Source organism: Maniola jurtina, chromosome 18 (genome assembly GCF_905333055.1).
Source record: "Maniola jurtina chromosome 18, ilManJurt1.1, whole genome shotgun sequence".
NCBI lineage: Eukaryota > Metazoa > Arthropoda > Insecta > Lepidoptera > Nymphalidae > Maniola > Maniola jurtina.
In genome coordinates, this window is record NC_060046.1 from 8389789 (window position 1) to 8406286 (window position 16498).

General features: G+C 40.4%; 1 protein-coding gene across 2 annotated transcripts in view; it reads right to left on the bottom strand.

Annotated features, from left to right (window-relative positions):
- LOC123874447 (protein groucho-like) overlaps window positions 1-16498 on the bottom strand; it is a 105190-nt gene that overhangs the window by 2566 nt on the left and 86126 nt on the right. For both annotated transcript variants that reach the window (XM_045919794.1, XM_045919793.1), the window contains exons 8-14: window positions 6598-6699; window positions 6154-6275; window positions 3616-3909; window positions 2862-3108; window positions 1839-2018; window positions 1087-1247; window positions 352-434 (exon numbers count right to left, since the gene is read on the bottom strand). In XM_045919794.1, coding sequence (XP_045775750.1) covers window positions 352-434; window positions 1087-1247; window positions 1839-2018; window positions 2862-3108; window positions 3616-3909; window positions 6154-6275; window positions 6598-6699 — 1189 coding nt within the window. The remainder of the gene's footprint in view (window positions 1-351; window positions 435-1086; window positions 1248-1838; window positions 2019-2861; window positions 3109-3615; window positions 3910-6153; window positions 6276-6597; window positions 6700-16498) is intronic.

The window sequence follows — 16498 nt, forward strand, 5'->3', positions numbered from 1 at the left end:
TAGGCTATTTTGTATCCCGGAAAATCAAAGTGTTCCCACGGGATTCCTAAAAACCCATCCGCTTAACCGATTTGTATGAAATTTGTTACCGAGGTAGTTTGCGTCCCTGTAATTGACATAGGAATTTTATCCCGGAAAATCAAACAGTTCCCACGGGATTTTTAAAAACCTATATCCAAGCGGACGAAGTCGCAGACATCCTCTAGTTTTAAATAAATAAACTAATTGTAATTTAGCAGTTTACCTAAAAAATATCTGATTCCATAGATCACTATAGGTAGGCATAACTAAAGGCAATGTTATAAAATATATCTATGTAGGTAGGTCAGAAAAAAAGGAAAGTTTTTTTACCTGTGGGACAATATCCTAAGGAGAATATCTGTGAACTGAAGTCGTGTTGTTGTAATTGTCTGCCTTCTCTTAAATCCCAAGATCTGTAACAATATGCGGAAAGGTTAATAAAGTGACCAATGAACACAATAACTGACAATCAATCCAAAGGGCCTGAATATCGACGGAGTACTAGTCTAAAAAGATTTACTCAGTTGCAGCCTGCAAGACATTCAGGCTAGATCAGAATTTGTAATCCAGAATTTATTCTCTAAGCTCTGGCTCTACCTCTTTTTTTGTTTCAAATAGTTTTTGTACAAAAATCCGTGTCATAACAGTACTGCATTTTTTATAATAAACTGAACTAAATTAGCAGTATTATTAGCCACATGAAAGTAGTATCGACTAATACTTGTTTCATTTTCACAAAATTCACCATAAAAAAGTGCAACAGATATATTTTTTTTTGCTAAGTTTCACAAATCCACTGCTTGATTATTATTATTAATCAATGTTAAAAAAAGTCTGATTTGAGGCCTTTTAGCATTTCGTAAACTAATTGATTTTAGGGCCACAATTATTGTTTATTCTCAGGTGTAGACTTTCAGAATCTCTGCCATACCAACTATTATATGTATATTCGTTTAGGCAGAGACACTATGTAGTATATAGTGTAGTATCTATATATCTTGTATGTTTCTTCTTGGTTTAAGATACAATAAAGAGTTAATAAATCTATCTATTTGTCTAAATTACCTGACAGTGTTATCGAGTCCGCCGGTCCACAGCTTAGTGCCGTCCGCGGATATGTCGATACAAGAGGCACCATCCGTGTGGCCTTGGAACTGCCGCACCAGGGTCTGGTTGTGGAGGTCCCACACTGCGATATTGCCGTCTGAACAACAGCTGAAGCATACCTGGAATTGTAATATTGACATTCGAATAGTCATTCCCATCATCGGAACTACAGCCCTTTGTGGGCTCTGGCCTTAGAAGATAACTGCCTCGATCTATCATTTACGGTGTTACCTAACCATATAAGTTTTAGCCGATCAATGCATTAGCTTAAAACAGTATGTAGAGTAAGTACAGAAGACAAAAATAAAGGTTTTTTTTTATTAAGAACAAACTAAACAGATTTTTATAAGATGTTTAGAATTTTGCAAGACCTGCTTTAACTAGTTCAGAATTGTTGCTATCAAATTGACGATTTCGTGTGCCTTAAACTGGAAATATATTTACCCAATGTGTTTGTTTAAATAACATAATATACAATAATGCGTCAGACCTTTTAGTGTATCTTTTTGAGTCATCCAATCGCATAACTGGAGTTGGCATAGTCTGTTTAATAGGTAATATATGTTGAAACAGTGCTTAAAATTTTTAAAATGGTTTGCTAGTGAGTAGCTATCACCATATCTTCAAAGTTTCTACGTTATATTATGTGTTTTGGGTTAGAATATAAGTATAAGGTAAGTATAAAACCATAGATTAACTACAATAATCACCTTTGAGTCAGGGCTGATGGCTAAGGCATAGCAAGCGGGAGCAGAGGACGTCAGTTCGGCCTTGATCCGAGGCGTAGGCGACGCGAGGTCCCAGATGGAGAGATTGGACGCCTCGCCGCCCACGATCAGCGTGCGACCGTCCGGTAGCAGCTTAACTGATCTTATGTAGTTGTCCCTTTGCTGAAAACAAAGAAAGAGATCGTATAAAACTTTACTCTGATAAAATTCAAATCTATAGAGGGTAACTATTAGCATTGGTGTTAAAAGTAAGAAGAAGTAGAATGTTGAGATAGATGATAATAATTGATCTGTGGCCATGCTGGATCTAACGACATATTTTGCCAAACTTTTAATTTTCGATTTCGAGGAGATTTCTTCATAGTTCAAGGGATGGACAACTTATATTACAGTTTTACCAAAGCGTACTTAAAGTACCTAATACAAGCTAGGGATATTTGATACTGGCTTACCCATTGATATCGGAGAAGCCAACCCTAGAAGGATGGTAGGTATACCTTCTCCAGTGAACTGGATATCTGCTCAAATCCTTTGGGTAGACAAATGAGACGGAGAAAACGCAACCATTGTAGATATAACACGAGATAGAGATATTTTAAATGTTAACTGGACCCCGATAGCTCCTGCCGTCTCGGCTGGCTGACTGATGTCCCAGACTTTGAAGCAGTCTTTGCCACCAGTGTACATGAACTTGGCGATCGAGGAGATGGAGACTGAGACAGTTAAATGCGCAATCTAACGCGATAGAGCTAGAAGCAGATAATATCTAGCAGGTAGCACAAGTGGAAGCCGACAGTTACCCACTCACCAAGCAATCCAGCTGGCTGACGGGCGCCTTACTGGGTTGGCTGATGTCCCACACCTTGACGCAGCCTTTGGCGCCAGTGCATTTTGGCAAGCGAGGAGATGGAGACCGAGACAACTAGATGCGCATTCTACCGCGCCAGAGCGAGAAGCAGATATCTAGTAGGTAGCACAAGTGGACGCCGACAGTTACCCACTCACCAAGCAATCCAGCTGGCTGACGGGCGCCTTGCTGGGCTGGCTGATGTCCCACACCTTAACGCAGCCCTTGCCGCCGGTGTACACGTATTTGGTGGGCGAGGAGACTGTGACGGCGCAGACGACCTCGCCGTGGGCAAGCGCGGAGACCTGACGCGCGTGACGGGGGATGCCCGGCCCCATCAGCGCGTCAGGCGGAAACGGCACCGGCTGCATCTGCCCCTCCGCCGATACGTGGAATGAGTAGGCACTGCAAATAAGTTGTTTTGTTGTAAATAATGAGGTCTCTTTAGAAAATGCGACTTTATTTATCTACGCAAGGTGTGCGTTCATAAAAAGAAACCCCTTATTTAAAAAATATCGAGTGAAGTTTGGGAAGAGCAAATACATTATATAACATTGTTTTGTAGGTAGGTACACAGGCTAAATACATCTTTGATATTGCTCCCTGACAAAAGATAGCAACTAAATTTATTACAATAGGTACTCTTAGTTTAGACATTGTATACAAAAAAATTGCCACAACTTCATAGAAACATAATCCCAATAAAGTAACGATTGCTCATGGCTTCGCCCACGTAAATTTCTGGTCACACATTTGCCTTGGCTTACAAGGGATTGAATTTTATCAAAGTCGACGATTGAAATAGCAAAAAGTAAGCCTAAATTCGATGATTTCGAGTAATGAGAACTAAAACAAAAAAGACTAACTATTAATAATTTAGAAGGTAGTGAATGGGTACAGATTAAAACTTACGGTTTGCCCCCCGGTATCGGCGCAAGCGCAGCCGGTCCGATCGGCGGACGCAAAGGCTCGTACGCCAACGCAGCTCTCGCCGAGTACCCCGCGAGTCCGTACGCATCGTGGGCGCCGTTTCCCAGGTAAGGGTACTGTAGTGCCGGCGGCTTCACTGCGGCCTTGAGAGGCGCCCCCGCCGCTCCGACGCCGCTCGCACCGGACGTTGGGGTCACTGGCTTGGAGATTGGCGTGCTTGGCTTCTCATCCAACTTTTTTGCTGACGGCGTTGACGCGTTACTTGATGTACCTGACCTGAAATAACCAAAGTTGAAAGTCTAAAGTTAGTTTTATTATCGTGTAAAACATGGGGTGGATGGGGAAGGCGGAAGACCGTGTTGGGTGGTGAGCTCTTGAAAAGGCCTATGGCCATAAACAGGTTATTGAATTGGATTGGACTGAAAAAGCTGTTGTCAATTGGAGGCAATCTTTTTTGGTTTTAAAGTCAATTCTCAAATAATCGTAAGATTCAGAAATGAAAGATATCTAGGCTTTCTAGGAGACTATAGTTTCAGCAAAACATAACTACTTTAATTAATGAGCCTTTAGCATTGCGTTTAATACGTTTTTGAGGTCAATAAAATGCACGTAAAATAAGCATCTTAATATTCATTTTACAGTCAAGTTATTTCAATTACATGCACTAATTTAAATGTATCTAGGTTAAGCTCATATGCATTGCACCTTTGCTTTGCTAAAATAAAAGGGCATGAACGTTTCTACAAGTAGGTATATTTTATATTCATAACTTAAATGGTAATAATGAATTAATGATGTATTCAGGTCGCTATTTATACTATGCGTAGTTGGTATGTTATGTATACATGTAAATAATTAAAAATAATTATAACTTACAACATTTTACTACCTTAATTATTGACGTATTGTAAATCTCTTATTTATGTGGGTATAGGTATGTTATAAAACATCGTAATACAGATACCTTCTTATAATTAATCCCGCGACTTAGTCCGCTTACTAAAATGCGTCTAACTTTTCGGAGTTACGTAAATTTTCACTTGCTTTAACGGTGAAGTAAAACATCGTGAGGAAATCTGCATGCCTGAGAGTTCTCCATAATGTTCTGAAAGGTGAGTGAAGTCTGATGGATGACACTTGGCCAACGTGGCGTACCTACCTAAAAGCTTTTCATTCCCCATGCTCAGCAGTGGGCCGGTGATGGGTTGTTGATAATAATGAAGAGATATAAACTCGGAATGCGCGGAAAATGTTAAAAAGACTACCTACGAGCAAAGTTAAGAATTGCACTCGTAGGTCACGATCAAAATATTTAGTTAAAAGAAAATTACGAACGACTAAGCTCTCCAAAAATATTATTATGAAAGGAGTTTAGTTTGTAACAATCGAGCAACGAGCAACAAACTTCTCAACTTCTCACAGATGTCTAAACACCAGGAAAAGCGATAACGAAAATAACCTTCACAATTTGGTTACGCAACGCAACAAATGAGCTGCTTTTGTTGGATTAGTTCATTAAACTGTTTGTATAAGCCGCAGTAATTGGGGTAGACTCGAGTGGCTCCCACGAGGTTAGGCGCTGGTAAGCGTAACCATAAGTTTGCGTGAAGATTATCATCGGTTATCCATCAAGCCGTGTCTAATCTCATTGTCGTAACAGGACTAACGCTGGTAATTGATTCACAGAACTAGATTAACTTTCGGCTACGATCGTTGACCTTCCAGCAAATGTAACGGATAGTTTACAAACTAAGGCTTCCCTTAAATGGATGGAGCGATTATCACGAATTTATCGCGTACAACGTTGTACTGTGAGTCGCGAGTGGCCTCAATACATGTTATACAGATTATCTGCTACCCTTCAAATGTTACGTGGCGTTTTTGTAACTGTTTTAAAATAAAATGAATAAATCTTTTTTTTGGACATCTGTGGGTTAATTTTTTACGCGTAAAATTTGATAAGTACTAAACTAAAGTTAGTAACTATTACAGGGAAAAAAGATTTACTTAACAATTACGTTCACCAACACTTGAATGTGTTTACCTAAGCATGGGCGAGTTCATCTGACTCACACACATATTCAGAGTTGGAGCCTGAACGCAGTCCTTGTCAGCAGTGTTGTTTTTACAAACGTTCATAATATACTTACCTATTAAAACCTACTCTTACTCTAGCATTTTTTCCAGAGTATTTGATAATGTTACATGAATCCTTTTAACTCCACAGCATCTATTTATAAGGGACGACTTTAACTAAATACTTATTAATTTGTAGCTCACTGAAAATAATAAACAACTCAACAATATGTTGAGTTACTTTGATCTACTTCTATATTTATTTTTATTTATTCATTATCTTATTGATTCAGTCGTGTTCAATGATTGTTGGCTAAGGGCAAAGACATGGGTTCACATTTACATCGCTGGCTAAGGGGAAATTTTGCTGAGTTGCTATGGATGACTGACTGTTTTAGATTAAAGGTTACTAGTGTAAAAATGAGTGATAGAAGCAAGTGTTACCTAGGGCTGTGAGGTGGGTGTTCTTTCTTAGGCTGTAATTTATCCAGTCCGTTTTCACGCGGCGAAGGCGCTCCATTGTGAGGTGAGGTCGGTTCTTCGCTCGCGTCGTCTACCACTAGTTCCTGAAAAAGTTAAAACAATTTAGATATTAGTAAGACCCTTAGAAGTAGTTGTTATACTTTTTAAGAAGCGCAACATTACTAGAAACATTTCAGAAAAAAAAAAATTTGCAGCGTCCTCATACTGAACTTAAAAAAATTATAAATGATCAGAAGACCACTACAGATTTTTCTTGCAAGATAAATCTGTAGTGGTCTTAAGTTTTTCTTTCAGTAGTTAAGTTAACTCTCTAACTCTCTCACAGTAGGTACCTATCTAAGCTAAGACTCAACACTCTACTTTTACTTTTAGTAGGTATTTTATTACTGTGGCAAGTTAACTTACATGACCCATATCCTTTTCTTCTTTTTTAAGTTTCTTATGGTCTGGTTCTGCTGGACTTCTTGTTCGATACTTTTCTCTCTCACCCGGGGATATTGAATTTCTCTGCAACAAGAAACATTCACCATTCAATATAAACTATAACACGTTTCATTTAATATGCATGCGGTATCCGGCCTGTTGGTTTAGCAAATAAGAGTCGGTAAACATAATCAAAACGTTTACAGGCTTACGTAGTATACTCGTATAGCAATCAATCGATCATTGTTCGCAAATAAATCGACGCGCAGCGATGCGAGCGCTACAGTCAATATCAATATCAAAACACGCTGAGGCAGAACAAACTGACCGCATGATTAGCTCCGGGAGTGGTCATCGCCCCCCTGGCTCGGCCACCAGGGGAAGGGCGGACGCTACATTCGAATGAGCGCGCAAATACGAACTAATGAAATAATCATATACGTGTCCAACGATCGCCGCTCTTGCTGATTCCGCCCGTGTTGACACTGCGATACGAAATGTATTCGCGGATGTGTACCTAGTGTGTACAGCACACTCCAACTTCTCAGAATGGTTTCACGCATCAATTACTCGGATTATCAATATTCAGTTGAGAGCTCATGGCGATTTGTGGAGACTTATAATAATAATACCTAATGTTTGGGTATACAGCGTAAGCGGAATAATCTTGCAATTTTTACGGTTCCGTACTTCAACAAGAAAAAAGAAATTTATAGGATCACATATTTTTTGGATAACAAACATGCATTTGCAGGCTGAGATAATTTAAGCAACAATATAATTACACGGTACAATACAATACATTTCCAAGGTACGGAACATTCGCGCGAGTCCGTCACGCACTTGGCCGGTTTTTTTAATACGTGTTAATTTTGCTCAACGACTCAGAACACTCGATTCAGTAAGTTATCGTACGATAAGATGTATTTTCAATTCCTATGCTCTACAAATCTACATGGAAGTAGGTTAATGTTAATACCGTCGGACAATTCACCCCTAACACCATGGTGCAGCGAAGTCGCTTATGTCGTAACTGATCTCGAATGAGAAATGGCTCGGGGTTAATCCGAATTTCTCGGAGCAGCTTATAGAAGGCCAGGCTCAGCCTCGAGGGGCCTAGCGGGGCCTAATTTTACGAGGCACTAAGTTAGAGGCTAGTGGCAAGCTGTTAATTTGCTCGGCACGCCGTCAACCTGTCGCCGCCCGCTGTGACTTACGGCCCGCCCTCTCGCACACAGACAATATCATTTTATGTTCAGATTCAAGTTTATTTGCGGCCGTGCCTCAGTAATGGGTACGAATCACGTCACGAATCGAGCCCGTTTTATAGCAGCTTAAACAATTTCAGTCGAGCCATTTCATTACTGCACAAGAAACCCCTTTTACGATAGCGAAGTAAATACGTTGTCTTCATAAGTTTATAGCTAAAGTGGATGTAGTTTATAGAGGCAATATTATTGGTTATTTGATAAGATAGAGGCACGTAGCGGAGGTATATAAAGAAAATATTGTTCCTTACGTAAATAAAACAGAGAGAACGTAGATTCACGGTTGGCGTTTATTAGTGTGAACCCGAACCGAAGCCCTAATTTTACGAGCACCCGAACTCCACGGCATTGGATATCGAATTTCAAGTATCTACCTAGTGCTATTTCGGGAGACCCACGGTGCGCGCCGTAAAGTGACGCGTCGGATTCGATTGAACGTATTTTATGTTGCCCCTTCGAGTCGTTCGTTTGGGTACAATGTCTTGTGGCTATGTCGTTATTTTAATATGCGCCAATGCTACATACCTAAATGTTAATAACATCCATTTTACTGATAGCAATTGATCCTTGTTTGTATTTATATATTGGTTTACCTGTTATGAATATTAAAGTATGAATTAAGCTCGGTAGTTAGGCTTATTACTTACTCCTAATCCTATATCATTTTATATCTATACCGTGTACCTATCTATTCAAATGTTATTTCAAAGAATCACGTGCCTATATCTCAAATTTGATATTAATATTAATATTAATGTATTATGTAGCATAATGTTTACGTTAGTAATACGGCAAGAAGATCAAAGCTTTAATAATATCCAAATAAGTAGGTACACTGCCTGTATTGTAATATGTACGTGAAAACCTTTTTCATTTTCGTCAGTAAAGCGGATAGAGCTAATCTGTACTTTATCCTATTACGTGGGTCGACCTCAAGAAAAAGGCAATTGAGCCGGGTACGATGGCTGGGAGTTTGGAAGGCGGGGGCGAGGATGATACTGCGGCGCTAAACAAGGCTCTACAAGCTTCGACAACACGACTTATCGGCTACTGTTCTGTTCGTCGGAGGTCGCGGCCTCGTCGCCTCGCGTCTCTGCACACACGTGGGGCGAGGCGGCGAGAGGCGAGGTGTGAGGCTGTGACGTAACGTATAAAGTGGCAACACACAGGCGCGCTGTTAACGCCGGCCGGGCTTATTGTCTGCGGTCACGCGACGAGCCGTTTAGCCGCGCACGCCGCGCCGCCGCCGGTTAACCGGAAGGGGGGCGGTTAACCGGACGCTCGGGGGCGGAAGCGGGGGAAATAGATAAATAGACCGCCCACCGCTCGGAAATGTACGGATTGAGTTCGGACTATATTTCAGGAATAATAGTTTTGAAAAGTTACGTGATTTACACGACACGCTTTCTACTTTTATCGCGGCCTCCGAATCCATACTGTTCGGTTTTATGTGGCCGTCATCGAAACTTTTATCGTGTCCTATTAACTTTAATGTTCTTTTGTGGATAGGTTTGACGTGTGGCATGAACTACTTACGTGCAATTGAATCGTAACCGATCTCAAACGAAACTACGTACCTACCTACATAATTCATTTTCTCATACAATCGTACATAATGCTTTCATTAACCAGCCACCTGCGGCTTGCCAAGTAATTATTTGTAAAGCAGCGCCAAGTGAGTCGGAAGCGTGATTCACAAAAACATAAAAACAAAAAATTAATCACTAGCATCGCGTTAACCGTGGGGCGCAGCGAGACTTTAAAATTAACTTTACCGGTTCATTCGTATACATAAATAATGAAGGAATTCCTGAATACACATTAAACTCCTATAAAGAATACATTAGCATAAATTTATGGTACCGAGTCGGCATTTCGAACGTGTTTTTACGTGACTCGTAAAGTTTATAGTCGCGAGTGGTGGATTGCGTTTACTGCGCTCGCTATCGGTTTACGGCCGACCCCAAATAACCAAATTGCCTGATGCTCGTTGTCAAGCTGACGAGTTTCACGGCCGCAGCACTCCACCCGTGCGTGCTTCGCTTGCCGCTTGGCTCCACGCGAGCGAACCTTGCTTGCCACCCGCCACCACTCGAGTTAGCCTCGCTTGCCACCCGCCACCACTCGAGCGAGCCCTTGCCACCTGACACCACTCGAGCGAGTCTCACTTGCCTCTCGTCAGATACCTCCACGATAGATGTCAGCACGAGTCCTAGTAGACTGAGAGACCACTTATCTAATTGTCAACCTACAAGTTAACAAAAAAGTGGCCTAATTCATAACAATAAGATAGTACCACCTACCTACTAGTAAAAGAAAAAAGATCTGAAATGGGCATGGAGGCATTTATGAGAGATCTGGACCAGTGACCTTTAGCTGTAGGAGAGGTTGTAAAGGAAGACGAATAAGCACAACAAACAGAAGGTTATTTCCCAGGTCAACCAAGAGTCTCTCTCGCAGCCGTCGCAGGGAATAAATACACTTGAATGTGCTTATTCATATTTCATAGCACAGCCGAGCCATAGATAGCTAGGTCGTCTCTTACAGTACAAGCGGTAAGCGACAAGTGCGCGCCCATTACGTCCGCTCTACGTACTCTACGAGCGCGCTTGTACTCGCTGATTGCTCCGACTCATACCGACGACGCGGCGAATGCACCGCTTGGAAACTTGCCCAATAAAACTATATGCTCATTGCGCTGTACTGTTTGTTCAGTAACATAAAATTATTTCGGATTTATTACGATTTCACAGAGTTTGCTTTACATTTATTTATACCTAGTACCTAGTTAGTTTCAAAGCTGCGCTCTATTTTACTTTGGAAACAAATAAACACTGTATTGGGTAGATATATCTAACATCTTATCTAGGTAAATATAGCTATACAAAAAAGTCTTGTCTAACTCACTGACTGACTCATCAACGCCGGATTTTTCAAAACCCTTACGGGATAGCAAGTAAAGAGGATTTATGAAGCGAAGCTGTGACGAACGCTATTATCTACCTATACCTACCTAATTAAAAAAGGTTGTCTGTCTATCTATCTATTCGTCGCCTATGTACCTATTCGAGCATCATCCAATCGATTGAGTTGGTACAGTTATTGTTGGGAGTTGTGGGAAGGCTTCTGATTTCAACTATTTATTCATTCTAAATCCAATACCAACGTACAATAGGTGGCGCGAGAATCACATTACAACGCATGCCGGGTATTACCTAGCTAGTTAAATAAATAAAAGAATAAACGTATCATTGTTTTCATACTTTTGTAAATGAACAAGCGTCCTTCTTAAGGCATTGTAGAATGGGGACGAGCGCAGTGGATAAAGTGGCTCCGAGGAGTGGCAAAAAGGAGCCATCAAAACTCTACATTTTGAAAACAACTTCAAGTCTACGACTCTTCAGTCTTTGTTTATTCGAGAGTATAATCCCAACAAGCAGGCTTCGTTAAACACTTAATAATAAACGCAAGGTTCAGGTAGGTATGTGGTCCAAAATAAATTCGGTGGAAGCCGTCGATAAGTAATCTCGCTCTACCCTTCCACCATTTCAGAAGTAATTAGCACAATTAACAGCGGGTCGGGGGCCGGGGGCCGCGGGGAGCGATCGCTTTCACGCACGCAAACAAACGTCACGTGGCAAGCAGCGCCTTAATTAAAACGATAATTGAGTTGACTTGCGAAACTCATCCGCCATTTCGAAATTCCGAGAGAAAATTCAACTCCCCAGTCCCCTCGAAACTACGAAGCCCTTAAGTGTCGACGACTTTAATTTTGTGTTAGCGTCTACTTTGCGGTCGCGAGGCAAATTTTAATACGGTGTACGCGGTTCTACTTTGTTAAAATTACTTAAATAAATTACGCCGCATCGAGTTACGTCGAGCTAACTCGTTTGGAAAATTGGCACTAAAGGAATAAATCGTCTAAATATGGCAGAATAACTTTCGTTTCGCTGAAGGTAAATAGGCTACCTAAGTAGGTACTTCGTGGAAAATTGAAATAGACGCTACGTTGAAGTGAAAATGAAATGAAACTTTGTTAAATGAAAACAGTGAAAGATAAACAATTTCAAAACTAACAAAACGATTGTTTAAATTAATTATATTTCTTTAAAATCTACGAACCAATCGTGTAAATAAATATGTAATTCAATAACGCTTCCTGAAAACTTTTATCTAAAACTATAAACAGACTCAAGACAGTTAAACGTAAAAATTAAATGAAAAAAAAACTAAGTTTATTTTAATTTAAAAGAAGAGCTAGAGACTACATTTTTTTGTATAAAATCTAATAATCCGTCAGCGTATTGGGGTGAGACGTGTTGACAAATGCCGGCTCATTTACCAGTGATCCCGTGAAGGGAGGGCGCGTGGAGCCCTCTGAGGTTTCTTCGTCTGCAATATGTGCTCGACACTCCCGCTACGACTTAATACCGGGGATAAACAATTCGTTCCACCTCACAACGATTCGCCTCCACGAAGTAATAGATCGAAAAATTAATTTGTCAGGGTGAACGACCGTTTAAAATACGTAACATAACGAGATATTATGAGCAACCGTATTTCACATTCGATTTAGCACGTTTTTTGACTTGTTATCTTACTTTATTAATTGTGAATATTAATTTTATTTAAAGTAATTTAGATATTTTTTGCATGGATGTTTTTCCTGATATGAAATACCTTCTATTTAATTTTTTTTTGTTTTTACAAGGTATGTTTATATGTAGATTTAATTAGTTTAATGAATAATATTATAATCTAACCGCAACTCCATGCACGTCATGGAACAGGAAAGGAATCCGATATTAGTGGGAAGCAAAACTTTGCAACGCTTCATTAGAATATTTTGATAGTAGGTAATTAATGTTCTAATTATAAACAGGCGCTGGAGTACGAACAATGTGTAAAACTGAACGCAGAGGGCGCAAGAGGTCAAGCTCTAGCGGCGCGGTGATCGTTATAAGGACGCGTGTGCCGCTCTGTTATTTAAATGAGGGCTCCCTCGCTAGTCGCTACCCGTCAATAAAACATTAAACACGTAACAAGTTTATGCGCAGCGACAACCCTAGCGGATTCCGCCACTTCGTTAATCCGGGGCGGGGGCAGCCCTAAATTAGGGTCGAGACAAGCCTTAATCCCCCGCTCGGCGCGACGGGGGATTTATATTGTTATTGCTCCGCGTCCGGAATTATACGAGGGTTGAGGGACTAATGAAAGGGGAAATTTAATTCCTAATGATTCTCGTCTTAGCCCGTAACGAGGAAACTCGAAAAAGGGCTGCAACTCGCACACTTTTTATGACAAATCACAAAACCGGAGATCGTTTCAACTTTCGTGTTTGTTTCAACCTTCAATTCAGTCAAGTTTAAAGTCCGTATTCATTAGCTTTCGTTTGGCGTTTCGTGTCGATCGGCTAAAAAGTTAAGCCTGGAATTGGATTACAAATTTATTCATGAAACATTTTCAATGCTCGAACACGGCGGCGAGCAGGCGAAGCATATGTAAATGTGTGATAAGCACAAAGGGAAGTACGCGGCGTGCATAGGAGGCGAACGGTGCGAGCGTGTTCGAAGTACGAGCGAGTCGTGTCGGCAGCGTGCGGACACGCCGCGCCGCCGCACACCGCACGCCGCCGCGCCGCACGCTCGCCGCATTGTTAAACACGCCGCCGTCGACCGCAGCACTGCACACTCGCATACTGTATACAGCTAACGTTCCGCCTCCGCCTACCTCTATCGCCTTTGTCCTAGCGAGAACGAGAACTAATATCATCCAACTCTGAAGTGCGATGGGGCTTTACCGCAAACAGAAACACGTGCCCTTATTACGTAGACACCTAGACTTCAAAATGGAGATATTGTTTTTTGCGATACATACAAGGTCCTTCTATTAATTAAGATAATAAAGTGTGGAGCCTTCTACAATGTAGCAAGCTACATTTGACTCATGAATAAACAATACTCTTGATTTTAGTAATATCGATAATAAGTAATTAAGAACTTCTGGATTATAAAAGTAGAAACTGACTGACTGAAACAGACATACAGGCTTTTGCATGCAAGTTTTTTCTAAAATGAACCTGCTATTGTACCTACTCGTACTAAAAAAAAGTTTGAAAGAAATCGCTCCCTGGGGCGTGTGAGCTAGTCTGAAATAAAATTTCTAATAAACCTAATTGAAATTATACCTTTGTTTATCCAAAAAATATAAAAATACAGGGGGTGTAACCAGAACGCTGGTTACACAATAACGGTAAGTTTTTGCTAGCGATCTGGTTAGGTACACCCTGTATACAACCTGGGCAGTTGCAATTATGACCAGAAAACAAATACATAGCTAGGTCGCGCAACAGTGCATAAACTGCAAGCACGGGAGCGGCCGCCCTTCCGCCCATTACGCTGGCAACTAATTGAGATAAATTATGAAGACGTGAGCCGAGCGCAGCCATCGCGCCCGCCTAACTGCTAATTACTTGCAGCGATTTCAATTATCTGTCTCCGTCGTGTTTATTTGTGGGTTGAATACGGGTTATTGCGAGTCTGTAATGGAGAATTGTATGGCCGGGGGGTTATTTATACGAGGGCCTTCGAAAGCCTATTGACGTAAATTGACGGGGATTCAAGCAGTCGCTCCGACCAGTTGAAGTATACCGATTGGGCGCCGCGATGGTGACTTCCACACGTCTTTTGATATTTGAAAACCGAATCCTGCAGACTTAGAGAATTGATAATCTGGAAAGTGGTTTTAATTATTTGACTCCGTCTTGTTTATTTGCGGGTTGAATACGGGTTATTGCGAGTCTGTAATGGAGCATTATATGGCCGGGGGGGGTTATTTATACGAGGGCCTTCGAAAGCCTATTGACGTAAATTGACGAGAGTCTAAGCAGTCTATTCAACCAGTTTGGCATTACGGCAAACGTGGCATTGCGAAGTCTGTGGTATGAAGTATGAATCTTATACACGACTTTTGATATCAGAATTCGGATAGAGGGGTTCCAAATTTTATAATCAATTTTGAACTTATATCCATAAAAAAAATGGTAAGTAGGTTAAAAATGAAGGAAATAATGTTTTAGGATTTTCGGAAATTTCCATTTTCAAGGGGGTTAGGTAAATAGAGGATGAAAGTCCATCATTTTTAAGCTGTAAGTATCTATGATCTAGGCTATGCACAGGATTTTTAGAAACCTAATTCCCCGGGGACAAAGTCTCGGGTAAATGCTGGTGAACGCTATGCCTCACTTGTCGACTAGAATAGCTGGAGGGTTATGTATCGTTATGCATTGTGGCGGCCGTGCATCTGGTAGGACCTCACACGGAGCTATCGACATACATCGTGCACTATAGTGTACAGGCCACAACCGCAAGTCCGCAACACGGAGTACAGAGATCGTCTACGCTCGGTGCACGCTCATTACACTTGCGGTCGGCTGCTATCTACACTACACTGCTCCGGACAGGTCTTTATACGAAGATATTTTTGAACGTTCTCAAGTTACATTTCAATTTAATTTTAGGAACTTATGTACCGGAGGTATATCTATTTATTTTTATTTGAATGTAATCTTTCTACAAACCATTTTTAGACATCGCACCTTGAAAACAAAAATGGCATTCTATAGGTCTTGGTAACTTCTATACTTAGGTACCTATAATGAAAAGCTATTATATCTACTTTGTCGTTTTAAGCTCAATTATATATCTACTTATTACTAAAAGAACATCTTTAAATGGCCAGGAAAAATTAAAATTTTGAATAGGGTCAAATTTGTTTTCAGTGTGCGATAATAACTAATCAACCATAGGTTTTATAAGATAGATAGATGTAGATAGATAACTAATTTGGCTATGTGGCTCGAAGTTAAGTATTAAACTTCTTCATCAACTCTTTGTCTCAACGAAACCCTTAGTATTTAGGTATATGGTAGTGTGTTTCTATTGAAGCGGAGCGGAGCTACACGTGTTTTCGATAAATCATGATAATTTTGTCACTCAGATTAATAACAACCGAATTGGTCTGTTGAGTACCCCTCCACTGCGCTCTGCTGTAGTGGAAACACACCCTAAAGCAAAATAAAGAATCAAATATAGCTATCTAGCTGTCAATATGGTAATCTGAGCCAGGTGGAGCATTTTTGTCTAAAACAAAAATAAAATATCGTATTTCAAAACAATAATTCATATAGATAACTAACACGCCTACACAATACACACACCCTAGATGAATGTAGGTTACATACTCGTAAACCAAAACAAAATATATCCACCAGTGTTCCCCAACACGGCTTGCACTTTCAATTTATATCAATGAAAGCAATAGGTGGATATTGAATGTTCCAGCATACACTGTATATAGGTTTGCCTACCTACTGTAACTATCTAGTAGAGATGGGCTTTATTTATTATTGCTACTTTTCGAAATCATTTCAAAATTATAATTTTTTTCTTCAGTGATTCCATAGGTGATTTTTCACAGAACATGAATTATTAATTTACGCAGTTACAATCATTTGCTTTATTAATTTAAATACATAGGAATGATTATGATCAAGATTAATAGCGCTGATATTTCACAGATGATTTCCACGGAAAGTCTTATTCCAATTTTCGCAC